Source organism: Camarhynchus parvulus, chromosome 25 (assembly GCF_901933205.1).
Source record: "Camarhynchus parvulus chromosome 25, STF_HiC, whole genome shotgun sequence".
In the NCBI taxonomy this organism is placed as follows: domain Eukaryota; kingdom Metazoa; phylum Chordata; class Aves; order Passeriformes; family Thraupidae; genus Camarhynchus; species Camarhynchus parvulus.
The window spans coordinates 1829093-1851355 of NC_044595.1; the positions used below are offsets into that span (position 1 = coordinate 1829093).

At 63.7% G+C, this 22263-nt stretch overlaps 2 protein-coding genes across 3 annotated transcripts; one reads left to right on the top strand and one right to left on the bottom strand.

The window, feature by feature from the left end:
* Window positions 1–163: 163 nt before the first annotated feature.
* Window positions 164–10555, top strand: F11R (F11 receptor). The gene is made up of 10 exons (XM_030965171.1): window positions 164–302; window positions 2744–2800; window positions 3989–4102; window positions 5064–5207; window positions 6123–6325; window positions 7022–7124; window positions 8143–8250; window positions 8919–8928; window positions 9083–9131; window positions 10067–10555. The coding sequence occupies exons 1-10, from the start codon at window positions 173–175 to the stop codon at window positions 10100–10102; spliced, it is 954 nt and encodes a 317-aa protein (XP_030821031.1). The 5' UTR covers window positions 164–172; the 3' UTR covers window positions 10103–10555.
* A 1591-nt stretch (window positions 10556–12146) lies between these two features.
* On the bottom strand, window positions 12147–19334 carry KCNJ10 (potassium inwardly rectifying channel subfamily J member 10). 2 transcript variants are annotated; one of them, XM_030965169.1, is made up of 3 exons: window positions 19256–19304; window positions 17611–17691; window positions 12147–14042 (listed from the first exon to the last, which is right to left on the bottom strand). In XM_030965169.1, exon 3 carries the CDS (start codon window positions 14040–14042, stop codon window positions 12903–12905), a length of 1140 nt encoding a protein of 379 aa, XP_030821029.1. In that variant the 5' UTR covers window positions 17611–17691; window positions 19256–19304; the 3' UTR covers window positions 12147–12902. The 2 variants fall into 2 exon arrangements, with proteins under 2 accessions (XP_030821029.1, XP_030821028.1); XM_030965168.1 differs by lacking the exon at window positions 17611–17691 and having other exon boundaries at window positions 19256–19334.
* Between the last annotated feature and the right edge of the window lie 2929 nt (window positions 19335–22263).

The following is a 22263-nucleotide window of genomic DNA, read 5'->3' on the forward strand; positions in this document are numbered from 1 at the left end:
CCGGACCGATCAGCGCGCGCCGCTTTGAACCGACAGGCGGGACAACCAATAAGAGAGCGGGGAGGGCGTGGTCAACGCGGCACCTGGCGGGGTGGGCGTGGCTTTGGGTGGGGAGGGGGCGGGGCTTGGCGGGGCGGGGCGGGCGCACCTGGAGCGGGGCGGTGGCGGCGCCATGGCGGGAGCGGAGCGGGGACAGCCCGGGGGACAGCGGGGACAGCCCCGGGGACAGCGGGGACAGCCCCGGGGACAGCGGGGACAGCCCGGGGTGGGGCTGCGGCTGCTGCTGCTGCTGGGGGGGCTCGGTGAGTGCGGGGGAGGGGGCTCCGGGAACTGTGGGGGTCGGGGGGTAGGGAATTGGGGAGGGGGCTCCGGGAACCGGAGGGGACCGGGGGAACCGGGGGGAGGGGCGGGAATTGGGATGGGGGGGTAAAATTGGGGAGGGGGCTCCGGGAACCGGGAGGGACCGGGGGGAGCGGGGGGAGGGGCGGGAATTGGGGAGGGGGCTCGGAGAAGCGGGGGGCAGGGCGGGAATTGAGGAGGGGGCTCGGGAATGTCGGGGTCGTTAACGGAGGAGCAGAACCGGGGGGCTCCGGTAGGACGGGAGGGGGGGAGGTCGGTGGCTACCGGAGAAGGCTCGGGAAAGGGGAGGGGGGGTCGTTAACGGGGAGCACGTGGGGGGTGGGCGGGGGAAGGTCGGTACCGGGGGAGGGGTCTGGGGTCACCCCGGGGGGTGAGGACCGGGGGCTCCTCATGGCCCCGGTGAGGGTTTGGGGGGCACCGGAGCCGGTCCCGGTAGCGGAGAGGCGATGGGGACCCCCCCGCAAGGTTCCCGTGCGGGGCCGGTACCGGGACCGGGGGGGCGCTCGGTGTTCGTGCCCCGGGGGGTCCATCCGGAGCGGGGGGGGGGGCGGGGGTGGCCTTCCTGTCCCCTCCATTGTGTGCGACAATGCCGGGATTAACCCGATCCCGCCTGGGCTGGACCCGGCCTGAGTCGGGACTAGCCCCATCCCGGTTTATTTAGACCCAAAACGAGTCGGGATTAGCTTGATCCCGGTTTATTGAGACCTAAAATGGGTTGGGACTAACCCGATCCCCGTTTGTTTGGACCCAAAACAGGTCGGGATTAACCCGATCCCAAATGATTTGAACTAAAACAGGTCGGGATTAATCCAATCTCGATTTATTTGGACCCAAAACGGGTCGGGATTAACCCGATCCCGGTTTATTTAGACCCAAACCAGGTCGGGATTTACCCAATCCCGGCAGATTTAGACCCGGTCCTGGCAGGCCCCGACTCCAGGGTTGATCCCAGACTCCCTCGGGATGTTCCCATCCTTTTGTTTATTCCCCAAATCCACCCAAACATCCCGTCCTGATTCTGATTTCCCCCCAAATCCCAATTTTTCCCCCCCAAAATCCCAATTTCTTCCCCAAATCCCCATTTCCCCCCATTTTCATCCCCAAAACCCCGATTTCCCCCCCGCCCCAGAATCCAAATTTTTCCTCCCCAAATCCCGATTTTCCCCCAAAATCCCCATTTCCCCCCCAAAATCCCGGTTTCCCTCCCCAAATCCCCCCTTTTTCCCCTAAATCTAAATCCCGATTTTCCCCCCCAAAAGTCCCGACTTGTCCCCAAAAACTCCCGCTTTTCCCCCCTAAAACCCGATTTTCCCCCCAAAAATCCCGATTTTCCCCCCTAAATCCCGATTTTCCCCCCTAAAACCCGATTTTCCCTCCCAAAAAAATCCCGATTTTTCCCCCAGAAGTCCCGATTTTCCCCAAAAAAGTCCCGATTTCTCCCCCCCAATCCCGATTTTCCCGCCCGGGTTTCGCTTGGCAGCGGCCCCGGGGGTGCAAAGGTGGCGCGGGCGGGTGGCGGCCGAGGCGTTCCCGGTGACAATCCCGGTGACATTCCCGGCGACATTCCCGCTTGGGATGAGTCACCGGAGCCAAACCCGGCACCGGGAATGTCCCAGCTCCGGGGGGGACACGGAGGGGACAGGAGGGGACACGGTGGCGGGGGGGACACGGGCGTGTCCCCGCGCACACGGAGCTTCGGGGGAGTTGCGACATTCCCGGCCGGTTTCCTGCGAAACTGGGCAGGAACTGGGCAGAAACTGGGAAAGAACTGGAGAGAAACTGGGAAAGAACTGGAGAGAAACTGGGCAGGAAATGAGCAGAGACTGGATAGAAACTGGGCAGAGATGGCAGGAAATGGGCAGAAACTGGGAAAGAACTGGGGAGAGACTGAGCAGAAACTGGGGAGAAACTGGGTAAGAACTGTGAAGAAACTGGGTAGAAATTGGGCAGGAGCTGGGCAGAAACTGGGAAGGAACTGGAGAGAAGCTGGGAAAGAACTGGGGAGAAACTGGGAAGGAACTGGAGAGAAGCTGGGAAAGAACTGGGGAGAAACTGGGAAGGAACTGGAGAGAAACTGGGCAGGAAATGGGCAGAGACTGGGGAGGAGCTGGGTTGGAACTGGGAAAGAACTGGGTAGAAAATGAGCAGAGACTGGGCAGGAAATGAGAAAGAACTGGGTAGAAACTGGGCAGAGACTGGGAAAGGACTGAGCAGAAACCGAGCAGGAGCTGGGCAGGGCAGGAGTGGCCGGACGGGATTTTCCGGCTCCCGGTGGTGGCCGTGCCCAGTGACCTCCTGGTGGCCGTGCCCGCGGCTCCCGGTGACCTCCCGGTGGCCCTGTGGGGGCTCCCGGTGACGTCCCCTCCCCGCGGTGTCCCCACAGCCGCGCTGGCCGCAGCCCAGGTGACCTCGGAGGACCAGGAAGTGCCGGAGCACAAACGTGAGTGACCCAGGAGTGACCCCGGGAGTGACCCCGGTGTCCCCGCGGTGTCCCCAGCCCGGGGATGCACCCGGGGCCGTCCTGAACCCAGGGCTGGGGGCTCCGCCCGGGGAGGTTTGGGGGGGTCGGTTTGGGGTCAGCCTGGTTTGGGAGGGCCCGGTTTTGGGTGGTCTCGGTTCAGGTGGTCTCGGTTTTGGGCTGATCCCATTTCAGGGTGGTTCTGGGTTTGGGCTGATCCCAGTTTTGGGGGGTCCCAGTTGGGGTCCATCCGGGTTCTGGTTGATCCTGGTTCCAGTTCTGGCTGACCCTGGTTCCAGTTCCAGTCCCAGTTCTGTCCGGTTATGGTTCTGTCTGACCCCGGTTCTGGTCCCGTCCCTGTTCTGACCCCGGTCCCAGTCCTGGTTCTATCTGACCCCAGTTCTCTCTGACCCTGGTTCTGTCTGGTCTCGGTTCTGGTCCCAGTTCTGTCTGACCCTGGTTCCAGTCCCGGTTCTGGTCCCAGTTCTGTCTGACCCCAGTTCTGTCTGACCCCTGTTTTGCCCGGTCCTGGTTCTGTTCTGACCCCAGTCCCGGTGCCGTTTTCGGTTCTGTCTGACCCCGGTTCTGCCTGGTTGTGGCCCCAGTCCCGGTTCGGTTCTGTCCCTGGTCCTGGTTCTGACCCCAGTCCCTGTCCTGGTTCTGACTCCGTTCCCAGTTCTGACCCTGGTTCTGCCCCCATTCCCGGTTCTTGTCCCGGTTCTGACCCCGGTCCCGGTCCTGGTTCTGCCCCCGGTCCTGGTTCTTGTCCTGGTTCTGACCCCGGTCCCGGCTGTAGTCCCGGTTCTGACCCTGGTCCTGGTCCCAGTTCTGTCTGCCCCTGTTCCCGGTTCTGACCCCAGTGCCTGTCCTGGTTCTGGTCCCAGTTCTACCCCTGGTCCCAGTTCTGCCCCCATTCCTGGTTCTGTCCCGGTTCCGCCCCGGTTCTGCCTGGGTTCCCGTTCCCTGTTCTGACCCGGTTCCTGTCGTCTCCCCTTCCTTGTTCCTGTTCTTCTCCCGTCCTGTCCGGTCCTGTCCCGTTCCTGTCCCCGTTCCTGTTCCCGGTTTTGACCCGGTTCCTGTGCCCGGTCCTGTCCCCGTTCCTGTCCCCGTTCCTGTTCCCGGTTCTGACCCGGTTCCTGTTCCCGGTTCTGACCCGGTTCCGTCCCCCAGCCGTGGAGCTGCGCTGCGCCGCGTTCCGCTCCAGCTCGGGCAGCGCCCGCATCGAGTGGAAATTCCAGAGGGGCTCGTCCCTGGCACTGATCTACTACGGGGGGGAGCTCACAGGTACCGGGGACAGCGGGGACATTGGGGACAGCGGGGACAGTAGGGACAGTGGGGACATTGGGGACAGCGGGGACGGGACACTGGGGACAGTGGGGATATTGGGGACAGCAGGGACAGTGGGGATATTGGGGACAGCAGGGACAGTGGGGACATTGGGGACAGTGGGGATATTGGGGACAGCGGGGACATTGGGGACAGTGGGGATATTGGGGACAGCGGGGATATTGGGGGAAATCGAGGGCACTGGGGGTATCAAGGACACTGGGGACAGTGGGGGCACTGGGGACATTGAGGGACAGTGGGGGCATTGGGGGACATTGGGGGCATTGGGGACAGCAGGGACATTGGGGACACTGGGGGACATCAGGGACATCGGGAATATTGGAGACGTTGAGGACAGTGGGGACGCTGGGGATAGCGGGGCCATTGGGGACACCAGGGCCATTGGGGACATTGGGGACATTGGGGGACATTTGAGGACACTGGGGACATCGGGGACGTTGAGAATATCGGGGACACTGGGAGACATTGGGGACATCAGGGACACCAGGGACATTGGAGGAGCCCTGTGGGGACATCTGGGGGGGTCCCAAAGCCCATGGGGACATTGGGGGTGTCTCTGTGGGGTCCCAGCCTTGTGTCCTGCAGAGCTGCACAGGGGGGGACACTGAGGAGTCCCTGTAGGGCCATGGGGTGTCCCCTGGGTTTCCCAGCCCGGTGTCCCCCAGATCTGTACCAGGGTGTCCCTGTAGGGCCATGGGGTGTCCCTGGGGTGTCCCCCTGGTGTCCCCTCAATGTCCCAGCCCAGTGTCCCCCAGAGCCGTACTGGGGTGTCCCCATGGGGCCACGGGGTGTCCCTGTAGGGCCACGGGGGGTCCCAGTGGCACCACTGGGGATCCTTGTGGGGCCATGGGGGTGTCCCCGTGGTGTCCCCTGGGTGTCCCAGCGCGGTGTCCCCCAGAGCCGTACCGGGACCGGGTGCAGTTCTCGCCCACGTCCATCCGCTTCGGGTCGGTGACGCGGGAGGACAGCGGGAAGTACATCTGCGAGGTGGTGGGGGATGGCAGCCACATCGCCAAGTCCGAGGTCAACCTCATCGTCCAGGGTGAGGCCACCCTGTCCCCAACCCCGGCCTTGTCCCCTGTCCCCAACCCCGGCCTTGTCCCCATCCCTGTCCTTGGCTCTGACCTTGTCCCTGGCCATGTCATTGTCACCCATCCCCGCTCCCTGGCCTTGTCTTCATCCCTGTCCTTGGCTGTGGTCTTGTCACCATCCCTGTCCCCAGGGTGACTCCTGGCAGTGCCATCACTGTCCCTGTCCTGTGTCATGGTGACTCCAGGCAGTGCTGTCACTGTCCCTGTCCTTGGGGTGATCCAGGCAGTGCCATCACTGTCCCTGTGCCTGCAGTGCCCCCGGGGAAGCCATTGGCACAGTGGGTGCCCGGGCTGTGCTGTCCCTGTCCCCGTGTCCCTGTCCCTATGTCCCTGTCCCTGTGTCACTATCCCCGTGTCACTGTCCCTGTCCCCGTGTCCCTGTCCCCGTGTCCCTGTCCCCGTGTCACTGTCCCTGTCCCCGTGTCCCTGTCCCTGTCCCTGTGTCACTGTCCCTGTGTCCCTGTCCCTGTCCCTGTGTCCCTGTCCCTGTCCCCGTGTCCCTGTCCCCGTGTCCCTGTCCCTGTCCCCGTGTCCCTGTCCCTGTCCCTGTGTCACTGTCCCTGTGTCCCTGTCCCTGTCCCCGTGTCACTGTCCCTGTCCCCGTGTCCCTGTCCCTGTCCCTGTGTCCCTGTCCCTGTCCCCGTGTCACTGTCCCTGTCCCCGTGTCCCTGTGTCCCTGTCCCCGTGTCCCTGTGTCACTGTCCCCGTGTCCCTGTCCCCGTGTCCCTGTGTCCCTGTCCCTGTCCCCATGTCCCTGTCCCTGTCCCCGTGTCCCTGTCCCTGTCCCCGTGTCCCTGTCCCCCTGTCCCTGTCCCTGTCCCCGTGTCCCTGTCCCCGTGTCACCGTCCCTGTCCCTGTGCCCGCAGTGCCCCCGGGGAAGCCGCTGGTGCACGTGCCCAGCTCAGCCACGGTGGGTGCCCGGGCCGTTCTGCGCTGCTCCGAGGCTCAGGGCTCGCCCCCTCCCACCTTCCGCTGGTACAAGGACGGCACCGAGCTGCCCCAGGACCCCAAATCCAGCCCCGCCTTCCGCAACTCCTCCTACAGCCTGGACCCGCGCACGGGGGAGCTGGTCAGTGCCGGGCCCTTCCTGCCCCCCTCCCTCCCTCTCCCCTTTTCCTGCCCCTTCCCCTCTTTTCCTCCCCTTCTCCTGCTCCCTTTCCCTGTTTTCCTGCCCTTTCTCCCTGATTTCCTCCCCTTTTCCTGCCATTTTCCCTCTCCCTTCCACATTTTCCTCTCCCTTTCCCTGTTTTCCTCTCTCTTTCCTCCTTTTCATGCCCTTTTCTCTGTTCTTCTGTCCCTTTACCTGTCCTTTTCCCCGTTTTCCTCTCCTTTTCCCCCTTTTCCTACCCCTTTCCTGTTTTCCTCTCCTTTTCCCATTTTCCTGTCCTTCTCTCTCTCCCTTTCCTTCTTTTTCTCTCCTTTTCCCTCTCCCTTTCCTCCTTTTCCTGCCCCTTTCCCTCTGCCTTCCACATTTTCCTGCCCCTTTTCCCTGTTTTCCTCTCTCTTTCCACTTTTCCTCTCCTTTTCCCCTTTTTCCTGTCCTTGTCCCTGTTTTCCTCTCTTTCTCTCTTTTTCTGTTATCCTCTCATTTTCTCCCTTTTCCTGCCCCCATTTCTCCCCTTTCCCCCCCTATTTTCCCCCATTTCCCTCCCATTTTACCACCCATTTTTCCCTCCTTTTCCCTCAATTTCTCCCCCTTTTCCCCACATTTTCGCCCATTTTTTCCCATTTTCCCCCCATTTCCCTGACCCCTGCCCCGTTTCAGGTCTTTGAGCCCGTGGGGGGCTGGGACACGGGCGATTATCACTGCGAGGCCTCCAACAACGTGGGCAGCCCCCAGAAATCCGACGTCTTCCGCATGGAAGCCAGTAAGGAGCGATCCCCATCCCAATCCTGATCCCGATCCCAATCCCGATCCTGATCCCAGTCCCCATCCCACTCCCCATCCCGATCCCCTGATCCCAGTCCCCATCCCAATCCCAATCCTATTTCTGATCCCCATCCCAATCCCCATCCCAATCCCATTCCTGATCCTGATCCCCATCCCAATCCCTCTCCCGATCCCCATCCCGATCCTGATCCCATTCCTGATCCCAGTCCCAATCCTCATCCCAATCCCAATCCCCTTCCTGATCCCAATCCCAATCCCCATCCCAATCCCAATCATGATCCCTATCCCAATCCCAATCCCAATCCTGATCCCATTCCTGATCCCAGTCCCAATCCTCATCCCAATCCCAATCCCCTTCCTGATCCCCATCCCAATCCCATTCCGATCCCAATCCCGATCCCAATCCTGATCCCATTCCTACTCCCCATCCCAATCCCCATCCTGATCCCAGTCCCCCCAGTCCAGTGGGATCCCTCCCGATCCTATGGGATCCTCGCCAATCCTGTGGGATCCCTCCCGATCCCATGGGATCTCCCCGATCCCCCAATCCCGTTGGATCCCCCCGATCCCATGGGATCCCTCCTGATCCGGTTGGATCCCCCCAATACCGTGGGGTGCTCCCAATCCCCCCCAATCCTGTGGGATCCCCCTGATCCTGTTAGATCCCCCCGATCCCATGGGATCTCCCTGATCTCCCCGATCCCCCTGATCCCATCGGATGCCCCCCAATCCCGTGGGATCTCTCCAATCCCCCCGATCCTGCGGGATCCCCCTGAGGCCATTGGATCCCTGCAATGCTGCGGGATCCCCCCAGTCCCCCCAATCCCGTGGGGTCTCCCTGATCCTGTGGGATCTCCCCAATCCCATGTGATTCCCCCAATCCCGTTGGATCCCCGTGATCCCAGTGGATCCCCCCCAGTCCCGTGGGGTCTCCCTGATCCCGTGGGACGCCCCCGATCCCCGGGATGCCCCGCTCCCCTCCGCGTGTCCCGCAGGCGAGGTGAACGTGGGCGGCATCGTGGCCGCCGTGGTGCTGCTGCTCCTGGTCCTGGGGCTCGCCGCATTCGGCATCTGGTTCGCCCACAGGCGCGGCTACTTCAGCAGTGAGAGACTGGGAGGGACTGGGAGGGACTGGGAATGGACTGGGAGGGACTGGGAGGGACTGGGAGGGACTGGGAATGGATTGGGAGGGACTGGGAGGGACTGGGAATGGACTGGGAGGGACTGGGAATGGACTGGGAGGGACTGGGAGGGACTGGGAATGGACTGGGAGGGACTGGGATGGACTGGGAGGGACTGGGAATGGATTGGGGAGGGAATGGGAGGGACTGGGATGGGACTGGGATAGGATGGGAATGGACTGGGAGGGACTGGGAGGGACTGGGAGGGACTGGGAATGGATTGGGGAGGGACTGGGAGGGACTGGGAATGGACTGGGAGGGACTGGGAATGGACTGGGAGGGACTGGGAGGGACTGGGAATGGACTGGGAGGGACTGGGATGGACTGGGAGGGACTGGGAATGGATTGGGGAGGGAATGGGAGGGACTGGGAGGGAATGGGAGGGAACTGGGATGGGACTGGGATAGGATGGGAATGGACTGGGAGGGACTGGGAGGACTGGGAGCAAACAGGGATGGATTGGGAGGGGATTGGAAGGGACTGGGATGTACTGGGAATGGCCCCATGCCCCTGGGGATGTCCCCATGTCCCAGTAATGTCCCCCCGTGTCCCCTCCCCTCCCTGATCCCCGTTTTTTCCCTTTTTTCCAGAAAAAACAGAGTGAGTGACACCGGAGCCACCTCCTCCTCCTGGGTGACCCCCACCCCCCCTTGGTGTCACCTTGGTGTCCCCCCGGTCCCTGGGGTGTCCCCTGGTGGGGACAGAGGGGACACGGGGGGGGGTGGCACATCCCAAAATCCCGATTTTCCCGCAGTGCCGGAGGGAAGAAGGTGATTTACAGCCAGCCCTCGCAGCGCAGCGAGGTGAGGAGGACACCGTGGGGACAATGTGGGGACACCAGGACCTGCCACCGCCCTGGCGGGGACACCCCGGTGGCAGGGGGACACCACGGTGTCTTCAGTGTCCCTTGGCAGGAGGGTCCTGGGGGGTGGTGGGTGGGGATGGTGTCACCTGTGATGTCCCCAGTGATGGCCCTGTGTCCCCATTGATGTCACCATGTCCCCAGTGAAGTCACCATGTCCCTGTTAATGTCCCCAGTGTCCCTCGGGATGGTGGTGGAGGGAGGGGGCTCATGGGGCTCCCTGTCCCCATTGATGTCCCCATTAATGTCCCTATTAGTGTCCCAGTGTTCCCATTAATGTCCCTGTAATGTCCCCATTAGTGTCCTGTCATTGTCCCTGGTGTCCCCATTGATGTCCCCATGAATGTCCCTGTCAATGCCCCATCCCTGTCTCATGAACGTCCCCATGAGTGTCCTGTCCCTGTCCCCATGGCTGTCCCCATGGTTGTCCCCATGTCCCCATCCATATCCCCATTGATGTCCTCATTGATGTCCCCATGGCTGTCCCCATCAATGTCCCCATGTCCCCATCCATATCCCCATTGATGTCCCCATGTCTGTCCCTATGTCCCCATCCATGTCTCTATTGATGTCCCCATGTCCCCACCTGTCCCCATGTCCCCATGTCCCCATGCCTGTCTCCCATGGCTATCCCCATGTCCCCATCAATGTCGCCATGGCTGTCCCCATGTCCCCATCCATGTCCCTATTGATGTCCCCGTGTCCCCATCCATGTCCCCATGTCCCCATCCATGTCCCCATGCCTGTCCCCAGTCCATGTCCCCATCAGTGTCGCCATGGCTGTCCCCATGTCCCCATCCATGTCCCTATTGATGTCCCCGTGTCCCCATCCATGTCCCCACCGATGTCCCCACCACTGTCCCCGTGTCCCCGCAGGGCGAGTTCAAGCAAACCTCCTCGTTCCTGGTGTGACGTCGTCCCCGCCACCCCCCGGACACTTTTTCCCAATTCCTGGAATCCCGCGGGATTTGGGGAATTCCGCAAGATTTTACGAGATCCACGGGATTTCGGGAATTCTGTGGGATTTTGGGAAATTTCCTGTGGCGTTTGGGAATTCCCGCCGGGTTTTTGGGAATTCCCGCAGGATTTTTGGAAATTCCCGCGGGATTTTCAGAATTCTGCAGGATTTGAGGAATTTCCTGTGGGATTTGGGAATTCCCGCAGGATTTTTGGGAATTCCCGCAGGATTTTCGCCGCGTTTTTTTTAAAGCCTCTCCGGTGCCTTCGCCGCCGCTGCCTCTGGAATTTGGGGGTCCCCGTGTCCCCTCTTTGTCCCCTGTTTGTGTCCCCCATTGTCCCCTCCCATTCTCCCCTTGTCCCCCTCTTTGTCCCCCCCATTGTCCCCTCCCCTCGTTCCCCCTTTTTGTCCCCCATTGTCCCTCCCTGTCCCCTCACTGTCCCCGGGGGGCTCTGGGGGGGGGCCGGGCTGGTGCCACCACCTGGGGACAGCGCCAGTGTCCCACTGGTCCCAGTGTCCCCCCCAAACTGGGAGCGTGGGGGGGGGGTACTGGAAATAAACCTGTGTCCTTTACCTGGCCTGGTGACACTGGGGGGACACTGGGGGGACACTGGGGATACTGGGGGGGACATTGGGGGGTCTCTGGGGGGACACTGGGGATATTGGGGGGGTCTCTGGGGACATTGAGGGGACCCTGGGGGGACACTGGGGATATTGGGGGGGTCTCTGGGGACATTGGGGGGGACACTGGGGACACAGTGGGGGCATTGGGGTCACAGTGGGGACATCGGGGGACCCCTGAGGACATTGGGGGGGGTTCCTGGGGGCTGAGGTGACGTTGGGGTTGCAGTGGGGACATTGGGGGAGGCTTGGGAGAACCCAGGGACCCTGGGAGTCACCAGGGGAACCCCTGAGGGGACATTTGGGACCCTTGGGGACATTTTGGGGGGGTTCCTGGGGCTGAGGGGACATTGGGGGGGGTCACAGTGGGGACATTGGGGGGGTCACAGTGGGGGCATTGGGGGGGTCACAGTGGGGACATCGGGGGACACTGGGGACACCCCCCACCATCGACGTCACCTTTATTGAGCTCCTGCCCCTCCCCCCGCCTGCCCCCAAACCGAGCTCGGGCCCCCCCAAGGGAGGGGCGGCTTTGGGGGGGGGGATCCCGCTCCTTCCTCGTTACCGACACCTTTAATTAGTGGCACTAATTGCCCCGGCGCGGGGGGGCCGCGTTAATTGCGGGGTCTACGTTAAGCAGCAGCGACGGGCGGCGGGGGAGGGGACACGGTGGCCGATTATCGGTGACACCCCCGGGGGGAACCCCCGACACTGCCCGGAGTGGGCGGGGCACAGGGAAGGGGCTCCAGCGCTTGGGGGGCCTGTGGGGGGTCTCCTGCCTCAGTTTCCCCTGGCAGGTGGGGGAGCAGCGGCACCCTGGGGGCTGGTGGCACCTCCAGGGGGGGTGACATTCCAGGCATGGTGGCACCTCCAGGGGTTGGTGGCACTCCAGGGGTGGTGGCACCTCCAAGGTTTGGTGACACTCCAGGGGTGGCGACACTCCAGGCATGGTGGCACCTCCAGGGGTTGGTGGCACTCCAGGGGTGGTGGCACTCCAGGGGCGGTGACACTCCAGGGGTGGTGGCACCTCCAGGGTTTGGTGGCACTCCAGGTGTTGGTGACACTCCAGGGGTGGTGGCACCTCCAGGGTTTGGTGGCACTCCAGGGGTGGTGGCACCTCCAGGGGTGGTGGCACCTCCAAGGTTTGGTGACACTCCAGGGGTGGTGGCACTCCAGGGGTGGTGGCACCTCCAGGGGTTGGTGACACTCCAGGGGTGGTGGCACTCCAGGGGTGGTGGCGCTCCAGGGGTGGTGGCGCTCCAGGGGTGGTGGCACTCCAGGGGTGGTGGCGCTCCAGGGGTGGTGGCACCTCCAGGGATTGGTGACACTCCAGGCATTGGTGGCACCTCCAGGCACTGATGGAATCTTGGCTGGTGGCTCTTCTGGGCGTTGGTGACGCTTTGGGGCTGGTGGCACTTCCAGATGTTGGTGGTGGCACCTCCAGTGGTTGGGGACACCTCCAGGGCTTAGTGACACATCCAGTCACTGATGGCACTTCCAGGTGTTGGTGACACTTTGGGGCTGGTGGTACCTTCAGGACCTGGTGGCACTTCCAGGCATTGGTGGCATCTTGGGGTTGGTGTCACCTCCAGATGTTGGTGTCACCTCCAGATGTTGGTGTCCTTTTGGGGCTGGTGGCACCTCCAGCACTGGTGACACTCCCAGATGTTGGTGTCCCCTTGAATCCAATGACACCTCCAGACGCTGGCATCCCTTTGGGGCTGGTGACACCCCCAGATGTTGATGTCCCTTTGGGGCTGGTGTCCCCTTGGGGCTGGTGACACCCCCAGATGTTGATGTCCCCTTGAATCCAGCGGCACCCCCAGATGCTGATGTCCCTTTGGTGCTGGTGACACCTCCAGGTGTTGGTGTCCCCTTGAATCTGGTGACACCCTCAGGTGCTGGTGTCCCTTTGGGGCTGGTGGCACCCCCAGATGCTGGCGCCCCCCTGACCCTGGCGCCACCTCCAGATGTTGATGTCCCCTTGAATGCGGTGATACCCCCAGATGCTGGCACCCCCCTGACCCTGGTGCCACCTCCAGCCACAGCGACACCTCCACCATCTGCCACCACCCCCTCGCTCCGCTGCCGCCCCTGGCCCCGGCGCCGATGTCACCTCCGTGTCCCCCCATCTCAGACGTTGCTGATGCGGACGCTGAGCGGGGCCCCCTCCCCGTCCCGCTCCGCCTCCCGCAGCGACTCCTCCAGCTTGACCTTCTCGGGGTCCCCGAACCGCACGGCCTCGTGGTGACAGCAGGGCGCCGCCACCTTCACCACGCGGTCGAAGAGGCTGAAGTCGGCCACGTACTTGCCGCTGGCCGACAGCGAGATGGCCGGCGTGAACTCGTAGCCCCACAGGATCTCCTCGGGCAGGTAGGACGTGCGCACCTGGCACGTGGCGCTGGTGGACTCCACGGTGCCGCTCAGGATGACCACCAGCTCGAAGTCGCCGTCCCCCGAGCGCAGGGACACGTCCCGCAGCGGGCTGGCCTCGTCCACCACGTGGTAGAAGGTCAGCGGCAGGATGAGGAAGGGGCTGTCCGAGGATGTGTCCACCTGGAAGTCCACGTTGAGCTGGTTGAGCCGGACGCTCTCGCCCTCCTTGGTCAGGTGGGTCTGCAGCAGCTTGCCGGTGACCTGGCAGCCGATCAGGAGGCTCTTCCTCATGTTGGCCACGCGGATCATCAGGCAGGTCTTGCCGTCGTGCTGCGCCACCACGGCGTTCTGGCTGAACTTGATGGTCTCGGCGCGCTTCTTGGGCCGAGCGATCTTGGCCAGGAAGGTGCCGGTGATGAAGATCTCCAGGATGGTGGTGAGCACCAGCTGGGTGATGAGCAGCACGATGGCCAGCGGGCACTCCTCGCTGATGTAGCGGAAGCCGTAGCCGATGGTGGTCTGCGACTCGAGGGAGAAGAGGAAGGCGCCGGTCAGCGTGTGCACCTGCATCACGCACGGCGTGTGGTTGGCGGGCGGCTCGAACTCCAGCAGGTCGCCGTGCGCCGTCGCCACCAGGTACCACACCACGCCGAAGGCGAACCAGGTGCCGGCGAAGGTGGCGGAGAAGAGCAGGAGCTTGTAGCGCCACTGGAGGTCGATGAAGGTGGTCCACAGGTCCTTGAGGTACAGGAAGCGCTTGTCCGAGATGTGCTCCATGCGCACGTTGCTGCGGCCGTCCTTGGTCAGCACGCGGCGCCGCCGCAGCCCCGGCCCCATCAGAGGGCGGCTGTCGGTCTGCGTGGTCTGGCTGTAGTACACCTTGGTGGAGGACGTCATCTGCGGGACAGGTGAGGGACAGGTGAGAGGTGGGGACAGGTGGGGGACAGGTAGGGGACAAATGGAGGAGATCATCTGCGGGACAGGTGAGGGACAGGTGGGGGACAGGTGGGGGACAGGTGGGGGACAGGTGGGGGGCAAATGGAGGAGATCATCTGCGGGACAGGTGGGGGACAGGTGGGGGACATGTAGAGAATGTCATCTGTGGGGACACATGAGGGACGGGTGAGGGACAGGTGGAGGAGATCGTCTGGGGACACGTGAGGGACATGGGAGGGACACATGGAGGAGATCATCTGTGGGAACATGAGGAGACACATGAGGGACAGGTGAGGGACAAGTGGAGAGGGAAATCTGCAGGAGACACAGGGACAGGTGAGGGACAGGTGTGGCAGTGATCAGAGGTGACACGGGGGACATGTGAGGGACATGTGGAGAACATCATCTGTGGGGACACAGGGGCAGGTGGGGGTCATCAAGGGGGACACAGGGAGAGATGGAGGGGGTCATCTGTAGGGACATGGGAACAGGCGAGGGACATGGGGAGAACATCATCTGTGGGGACACGGGGACACGCGAGGGACAGGTAGGGCAGTGTCACCAAAGGGGGACACAGGGACAGGTGGAGGGGGTGATCAAGGGGGACAGGGGAGGGGGTGATCAAGGGGGACAGGGGAGGGACAGATGGAGGACAACATCACGGGGGGGAACCAGGGGGTCATCCCTGTAGCTGTCCATCCCCATGTCCCTCTGTCCATCCCTCTGTCCATCCCCACGTCCCTCCATCCCTCCACGTGCTCCCCCCAAATCCCAAATCCCTTGGTGTCCCCCCGTGTCCCCCCCCGTGTCCCCCTCTGTCCCTGGCAGCTCCGGTGGCCGTGGAAGTGTCCCGGGCGTCCGGGAGGAAGAGGAAGGGGATGAATGGGAGGTGACAGGGACAAACGGCCGGGGGCAGCGCCAGGCGCCTCCCCGGTGTCCCGGTGTCCCCGTGTCCCGGTGTCCCCATCCCAAAAAAGGCCCTTTCAGCCCCCGCCAGCCCCTGGCCCCGCCACCGTTTCCGCCGCAGAAGGGGCAGCGTGCCGGGGACACGGGGACACCGGGACACCGGGGGGTGGTGGCACCACGGGGGGGTCTCCTTGGAGCCCGGTGTCCCCGTGGCAGCCAAGGCTGGGGGACACGAGTGGCACTGCCACTGTCAGAGAAAGGTCCTGGGAGGGACGGTGGTGGCAGCCGGGACAGAGGGGACAGCGGGGTCCCCAAAGAGGGGACATGGAGCTGCTCCTTCCCAGAGGGGCTGTGGGGGTCCCTGGGGCCACCGTGTCCCCTCAGAGCCACCGTGTCCCCAAAGCCACTGGGTGTCCTGGAGCTGCTGGGGTCCCCAGAACCCCTCGATGTCCCCAAAGCCCCCCATATCCCCAGAGCCCCTCGTGTCCCCAGAGTCCCCCATGTCCCCAAAGCCACTGGGTGTCCCCAAAGCCACCATGCGTCCCAGATCTGCTGGGGGTCCCCAGAGCCCCCCATGTCCCCAGAGAGCTATTGTGTCCCCAGAGCCCCCCATGTCCCTGGAGCCTCTGTGTCCTCCAAGAGCCACCGTGTCCCCAAAGCCACTGTGTGTCCTGGAGCTCCTGGGGGTCCCCAGAGCCCCCCATGTCCCCAGAGCCACCAGCTGTCCCCAGAGTCCCACTGTGTCCTCAAGTTCCTGGGGTGCCCAGGGCCTCCCATGTCCCTGAAGCCACTGTGCCCCCTAAAGCCCCCCCCATGTCCCCAGAGCCACCGAGTCCCCAAAGCCACCGAGTCCCCAGAGCCACTGTGTCCCCAAAGCCACCGTGTCCCCACCCCCTGTTTGGGGGTCTCTGCCCATCCCTGTCCCCCTCTAGGGTGGTCCCGACCCCTCTCTTTATGCTCCTGACCCCCCCCTTCTCCCCCCATTTTTGGTCTCCCCACCCCCTGCCCCATTTTCGGGTGTCCCCGCCCCCTCGGAGGGCCCCGCGTGCCCCCCGTGCCCCCCGGGCGTGCTCCGGTGGCCGGACACGGTTCGGGACAAGCCGCAGCTTGTTCCCGGTGCCCGCGGCACAACCGGTTACCCATTAACCCCCCCCTCTACACCCCCCTCGTGCCTCAGTTTCCCCTCGGGGGGTTCTGGTCACTTTGGGGGTCACCGCAAAGGCCCGGCCCTACATGGGGGGGGGGGGTACAGGAGGACTGGGGGGGGCCCCAGGGACGCGTCCCCGTTCCCCGCGTCCCGCTGGCACCGGCGGCGCGGGCACCGTTCCCACGCCACGGCGGTGCCAGGCGTGACCGGGCACCCCGCCAGCCGCCCCCCCGCCCCCAAACTGGGGCGCGGGGCTGCTCCAAACTGGGGTAACTGGGATCTGGGGGGGAAGGGGAGCGGCCCCCCAGCCCCGCGGAGGGGTCCCCGAATTGAGGAGGGGGGCGCGGGGTGGGTGCGGCGGGGGTGGGGGGGGTGGCGGTGGCGGGGGGGGGACAGGGACGGGGACAGGGACAGTGGGGCCATTGTGCGGCCGGAGCCGAGGTTTCAATGGGGCTGGCGGGGGGACAAAGGCGCTTTGACGGAGCCCTCGTTAAGATGCAGAGCCCCGCGCGGCCGCCACCGCCAGCGCGGGGGTCCCGGGGGGCCCGCGACACCGCCAGGGCCAGCGAGGGGACACAGGGACCCCCATGGCTGATGGCACTGCCACCGAGGGGGGCACAGGGACCCCCATGGCTGATGGCACTGTCACCGAGGGGGGCACAGGGACCCCCACGGTTAATGGCACTGTCACCAAGAGGGACTCAGGGACCCCCATGGTTAATGGCACTGCCACCGAGGGGGGCACAGGGACCCCCATGGCTGATGGCACTGTCACCGAGGGGGGCACAGGGACCCCCATCGCTAATGCCACTGTCACCGAGGGGGGCACAGGGACCCCCACGGTTAATGGCACTGTCACCAAGAGGGACACAGGGACCTCCATGGTTAATGGCACTGTCACCGAGGGGTCACAGGGACCCCCATCGTTAATGCCACTGTCACTGAGAGGGGGCCCGTGACACCGCCAGGGCCACCAAGGGGATGCAGGGACTCCAGGGTTAATGGCACTGTCACCAAGGGGGCACGGGGGCCCCCATTGCCACCGAGGGGGGCACAGGGACTCCCACTGCCATCACCACGCAGGGGCCCCGGGGCATCCTTGACACCTCCAGGGCCACCAAGAGGTGGCACAGAGACCCCACTGCCACTGCCACCCCCACCGAGGGGGGCACATGATTAATGCCACTGTCACCGAGGGGACACATGGACCCTCCCATCGTTACTGTCACTGCTACTGTCACCACACGGGGCCCCCATCACCCACCCCAGTGTGGGTCACAGAGGTCCCTGTCACTGTCCCAGGGGTCCCCTGTCACTGTCACAGCCACCACGGGGGTCCTGCGGCTCCTCTGTCACTGTCAATGCCCACACCTGGGATAACCCACACCTGGGATAACCCACACCCGGGATAACCCACACCTGGGATAACCACAATAACCCACACCTGGGATAACCCACACCTGGGATAATTCATACCTGGGATAACTCACACCTGGGATAGTCTACATCCAGGACAACCCAAATTCCAGGATAACCCGCAGCTGGAATAACCCACACCTAGAATAACCAACATCCAGGATAACCCACAGCTGGGATAACCCACAACCAGGATAAACCGCAGCTGGAATAACCCACAGCTAGGATAACCCAAATTCCAGGATAACCCACATTTCAGGATAAACCTCTCTTGGAATAACCCACATCCCCGGATAACCCACACCTGGGATAATTCATACCTGGGACACTTCAAATAACCCACACAGGGGATAACCAAAATTCTGGGATAACCCACACCCGGGTTAGCCCACACCTGGGATAATGCACGCCCAGGATAACCCACACCTGGGATAACCCAAATTCTGGGATAACCCACACCTGGGACACTCGGAATAACCCACAGCTAGGATAACCAACATCCTGGAATAACTCATACCTGGGATAACCCACACCTGGTTAATGTGGGTTAACTCTGGGATAACCCAAATTCCAGGATAACCCACACCAGGGATAAATCAAATTCTGGGTAACCCACACCTGGGACACCCAACCCAGGATAACCCACACCCAGAATAAACCACACCTGGGATAACCCACACCCGGGATAACCCACACCCCGGACATGGGGACATGGGGACAAAAGGGTGGGGGGATGTGGGGACACAGCAACACGGGGACAAGGGGATAAAGGGACAGGGGCCTTGGGGACGCAGGACCTGGGGATGTGTGACATGGGGATGTGGGGCACAGGGGGACACAGAAATGGGACACGGGGGACAGGACACAGGGGTATGGGGACATGGGGACAGAGGAATGGGGGACACAGGGATTCAGGGACATGGGGATGGGGGATATGGGGACATGGGGATAAAGGGACAGGGTCCTTGGGGACATCAGACCTGGGGATACATGACATGGGATGGGGGAACATGGGGACATGGGAATATGGGGACGTGGGAATATGGGGACATGGGGGTGCTGGGATATGGGAGAATATAAGGAAATGGGGACATGGCGATGGGGGAATGGGGACATGGGGACACTGGGATATGGGTGAATGGATATCCCGTATCCCAGGGACACAGGGACAGGGTGGTACGGGACATGGGGACATCAGGACATGGGGACATGGCAATGGGGAAACATGGGGACATTGGGATATGGGGACACAGGGATATGGGGATATGGGGACACAGGGATATGGGGATCCAGGGATATGGGGATATGGGGACACAGGGATATGGGAATATGGGGATCCAGGGACACAGGGACAGGGTGGTACGTGACATGGGGACATCAGGACATGGGGATACAGAGAAACGAGGACATGGCAATGTGGGCCACAAGGATCTGGGGACGTGGGCATGAGGGACTTGGGACACGGTGATTTGGGGACCAGTGATGGGTGGACATGGGGACAGGGGGACGTGGCCTCACGGGTGATGGCGACACGGGGATGTGGGGCTGCGGTGTCACCGAGGGGGGCAAGGGGTGCCGGGGCTCCCCCTCTGCAGCACTGGTGCCATCCCAGCTATCCCAGCTCCACCAGCCGGTGCCCGCCGCCCTCGGGACCCCCCGGGATGGGATGGAGGACCCCCGGGGACCCCCCCCGGGCCGCCCTTACCTTGCTGGGGGGGTCGCGGGTCCCGCCGTGCTCAGCCTGGCAGGCTCCCCATGGGCTTTATGGCTCGGCGGGGCCGCGGCGGCGGGACGGGCACCCCCCCCCCCGCGGAACCGGGGAGGAGCCGCCGGGGGCGGGCCGGGGGTTAATGGGGTGGAAAAGGAGCCGGCCGGCACCGGGTCACGTTACCGGGCACGGGGGGGGACCGGGGGACCCCGCCCGCGGGCACCGGCACCGCCATGGGGGCACCGGAGGGGGTGGGGGGGTGCGGGCATCGGGACCGGCAACGGGGGTCCCGGTGGGGGCACTGAGGGTCCCGGTGGGGGCACCGGGGATCTCAGCGGGGTCCCCCGGCCACCGGCACCGTCATTTGGGGTCCCCGTGGGGTTGTCCAGGCATCGGCACCGGCCCTGAGGGTCCCGGCGGGAACACCGGGAGGGTCCCGGTGGTGATGCCCAGGCACCGGCTCCGGGGGTCGCGGCGGGGGCACCGGGGGTCTCATAGGGGTCCCCCGGACATCGGTGCCTCCAAGGGGGTCCCGGAGGGTCCGGGCAGGGTACTGAGGGCACCGGGGAGTGCCTGGGGCTACACCGTGTGTCCGTGGGTGGATGGTCAGTGTGTTCATAGGTGGATGGTCAGTGTGTCCGTGTGTCCGTGTGTCCGTGTGTCCGTGTGTCCGTGGGTAGATGGTCAGTGTGTCTGTGTGTCCCATGTCCACGTGTCCATGTGTCCGTAGGTCAGTGTGTCCATGGGGGTGGATGGTCACTGTGTCTCTGCGTCCATGGGTAGATGGTCAGTGTGTCTGTGTGTCAGTGTGTCTGTGTGTCCGTGGGTGGATGGTCAGTGTGTTGGTCAGTGTGTCCATATGTCCGTGTGTCCATGGGTCAGTGTCTGTATGTCCATGTGTCCGTGTGTCTGTGTGTCCCTGTGTCCGTGGGCGGACGGTCCATGCGTCCATATGTCCATGGGTCAGTGTCCGTGTGTCCATGGGTGGCTGGTCAGTGTGTCCATGTGTCCGTGTGTCCGTGGGTGGCTGGTCAGTGTGTTGGTCAGTGTGTGTCCGTGGGTGGCTGGTCAGTGTGTTGGTCAGTGTGTCCGTGGGTCAATATGTCCATATGTCCATGCGTCCGTGGGTGGATGGTCAGTGTGTCCGTGTGTCCGTGGCTGCCCCACGCCAGGCCCGTCCCGGCCGCTCCGGGGCCACAAAGATCCTTTGTCCCCCCGGGGGGGGGGAGGGGCGGGCGAGTGACCGCGGGGCGGGGCCACCGAGGGGGGGCGGGGCCTGTCAGAGGACCCCCCACGGGCTAATGAGTGGGGGGGCTTGGGCTAATGAGGGGGGGTTGGGCTAATGATGGGGCTATGGGCTAATGAGGGGGCTATGGGCTAATGAAGGGGGTCTGGGATAATGAGGGGGGGCTTGGGCTAATTAGGGGGGGTCTGGGATAATGAGGGGGGGTCTGGGTTAATTAGGAGGAGTCTGGGCTAATGAGGGGGGCTTGAGCTAATGAGGGGGGGTCTGGGCTAATTAGGGGGGGTTGGGCTAATGAGGGGGGGTCTGGGCTAATGAGGGGGGGAGGGAGGGGCTGAGCCGGGGGGGGGCTGGGCTAATGACGGGCACCCCCTGGCTAATTATGGGGGGGGCACTAATCCGAGGGAGCGAACGGCAGGCCTGGGCTAGCGCAGGGGCGGCTGGGCTAATTAATGAAGGGCTAATTAATGAAGGACTAATTAATGAAGGAGCCGCCTGGGCTAATGATGGGATGGAGGGGCTGTGATAATTCGGGGGGTGCAGCTGAGCCCGGGGTCGGGGGGGGCTGGGCTAATGAGGAACCCCCCCGGGTTAATTATTTTGAGGGGGTTGCGCTAATTATGGGGGGGTTGCGCTGATGATGGGGGCGAAGCCGATCCCGGGGCGGGGGGTTGGGCTATCGCTGGCCACCCCCGGGCCGGTTGTCCGTGCGGTGGGGGGGTGCCAGGGGGGCGGGGGCTCCCGGTATTTTTATCCGAGCGCCGCCGTTGCCGGGGAACGGGGCCGGGGGGGCCGGGAGAGCGCGGAGCGAGCGGGGCTGCGGCAGCGGTGAGATCGGGCGGGGGGCGCGGGGGGGCTGGGGGAGACCCCCGAACCCGGCCGGGCACACCCGAACCCGGTTATGCCCCCCCCCAAACCCGGCTGTGCCCCCTCAAACCCGGCCGGTTCACCCCCCAGCCCCGGTTATGTCCCCCCCGAACCCGGCCGGGCCCCCCCCAAAACCCAGGAATTAATAGGGAGGGGGGAATTGGGGGTGGTGCCTGAGGGACCCCCCCCGGGGCACACGCGTGTGTAAAGGGGGGGTAAGGGGGGGTGGGGGTGCGCGCGTGACCCGGGGTGAGTGTGCAAGGGGGGAGCTCGGTGCGTGGGCAAGGCCCTGTCCCAGTGCCCCCCAGTTTGAGGGCTGCATCCCCCATTTCCCCCACGCCAGTCCCCCCCAGTCCGTGACCTTCATCTCCCCGTTCCTCCCTCACAGTCCCCCCAGTCTGGGAGGTCCATCCATCCCCCCAGTGCCAGTCCCCCCAGTCTGAGGTCTCCATCCCCCCATTCTCCCCAGCCCAGTCTCCCCAGTTTGGGAGCTCCATCCCCTCATTCCTTCCTCCCAGTTCCCCCAGTTTGGCACCTCCATCCCCCCATTCCTCCCTCCCAGTCCCCCCAGTTTGAGGTCTCCATCCCCCCATTTCCCCATCCCAGTTCCCCCAGTTTGGAGGGACCATGACCATCCCAATCTCCCCAGTTTGAGGGTTCCATCCCCCCCTTTCCCCACCCCAGATCCCCCAGTTTGAGGGCTCCATTCCCCCTGTCCCAGTCTCCCCAGTTTGGCACCTCCATCCCCCCCTTTCCCCACATCCCAGTCCCCCCCGTTTGGCACCTCCATCCCCCCCTTTCCCCACCCCAGTTCCCCCAGTTTGGAGGGACCATGACCACCCCAATCTCCCCAGTTTGAGGGTTCCATCTCCCAATTTCCCCCATCCCAGTCCCC

Coding starts and splice junctions, on each gene's coding strand:
- F11R (XM_030965171.1), top strand. CDS start 173: ATGGCGGGAGCGGAGCGGGGACAGCCCGGGGGACAGCGGGGACAGCCC. Junction 303..2,743: donor GCTGCTGCTGGGGGGGCTCG/GTGAGTGCGGGG, acceptor GTGTCCCCACAG/CCGCGCTGGCCGCAGCCCAG. Junction 4,103..5,063: donor CTACGGGGGGGAGCTCACAG/GTACCGGGGACA, acceptor GGTGTCCCCCAG/AGCCGTACCGGGACCGGGTG.
- KCNJ10 (XM_030965168.1), bottom strand. CDS start 14,042: ATGACGTCCTCCACCAAGGTGTACTACAGCCAGACCACGCAGACCGAC.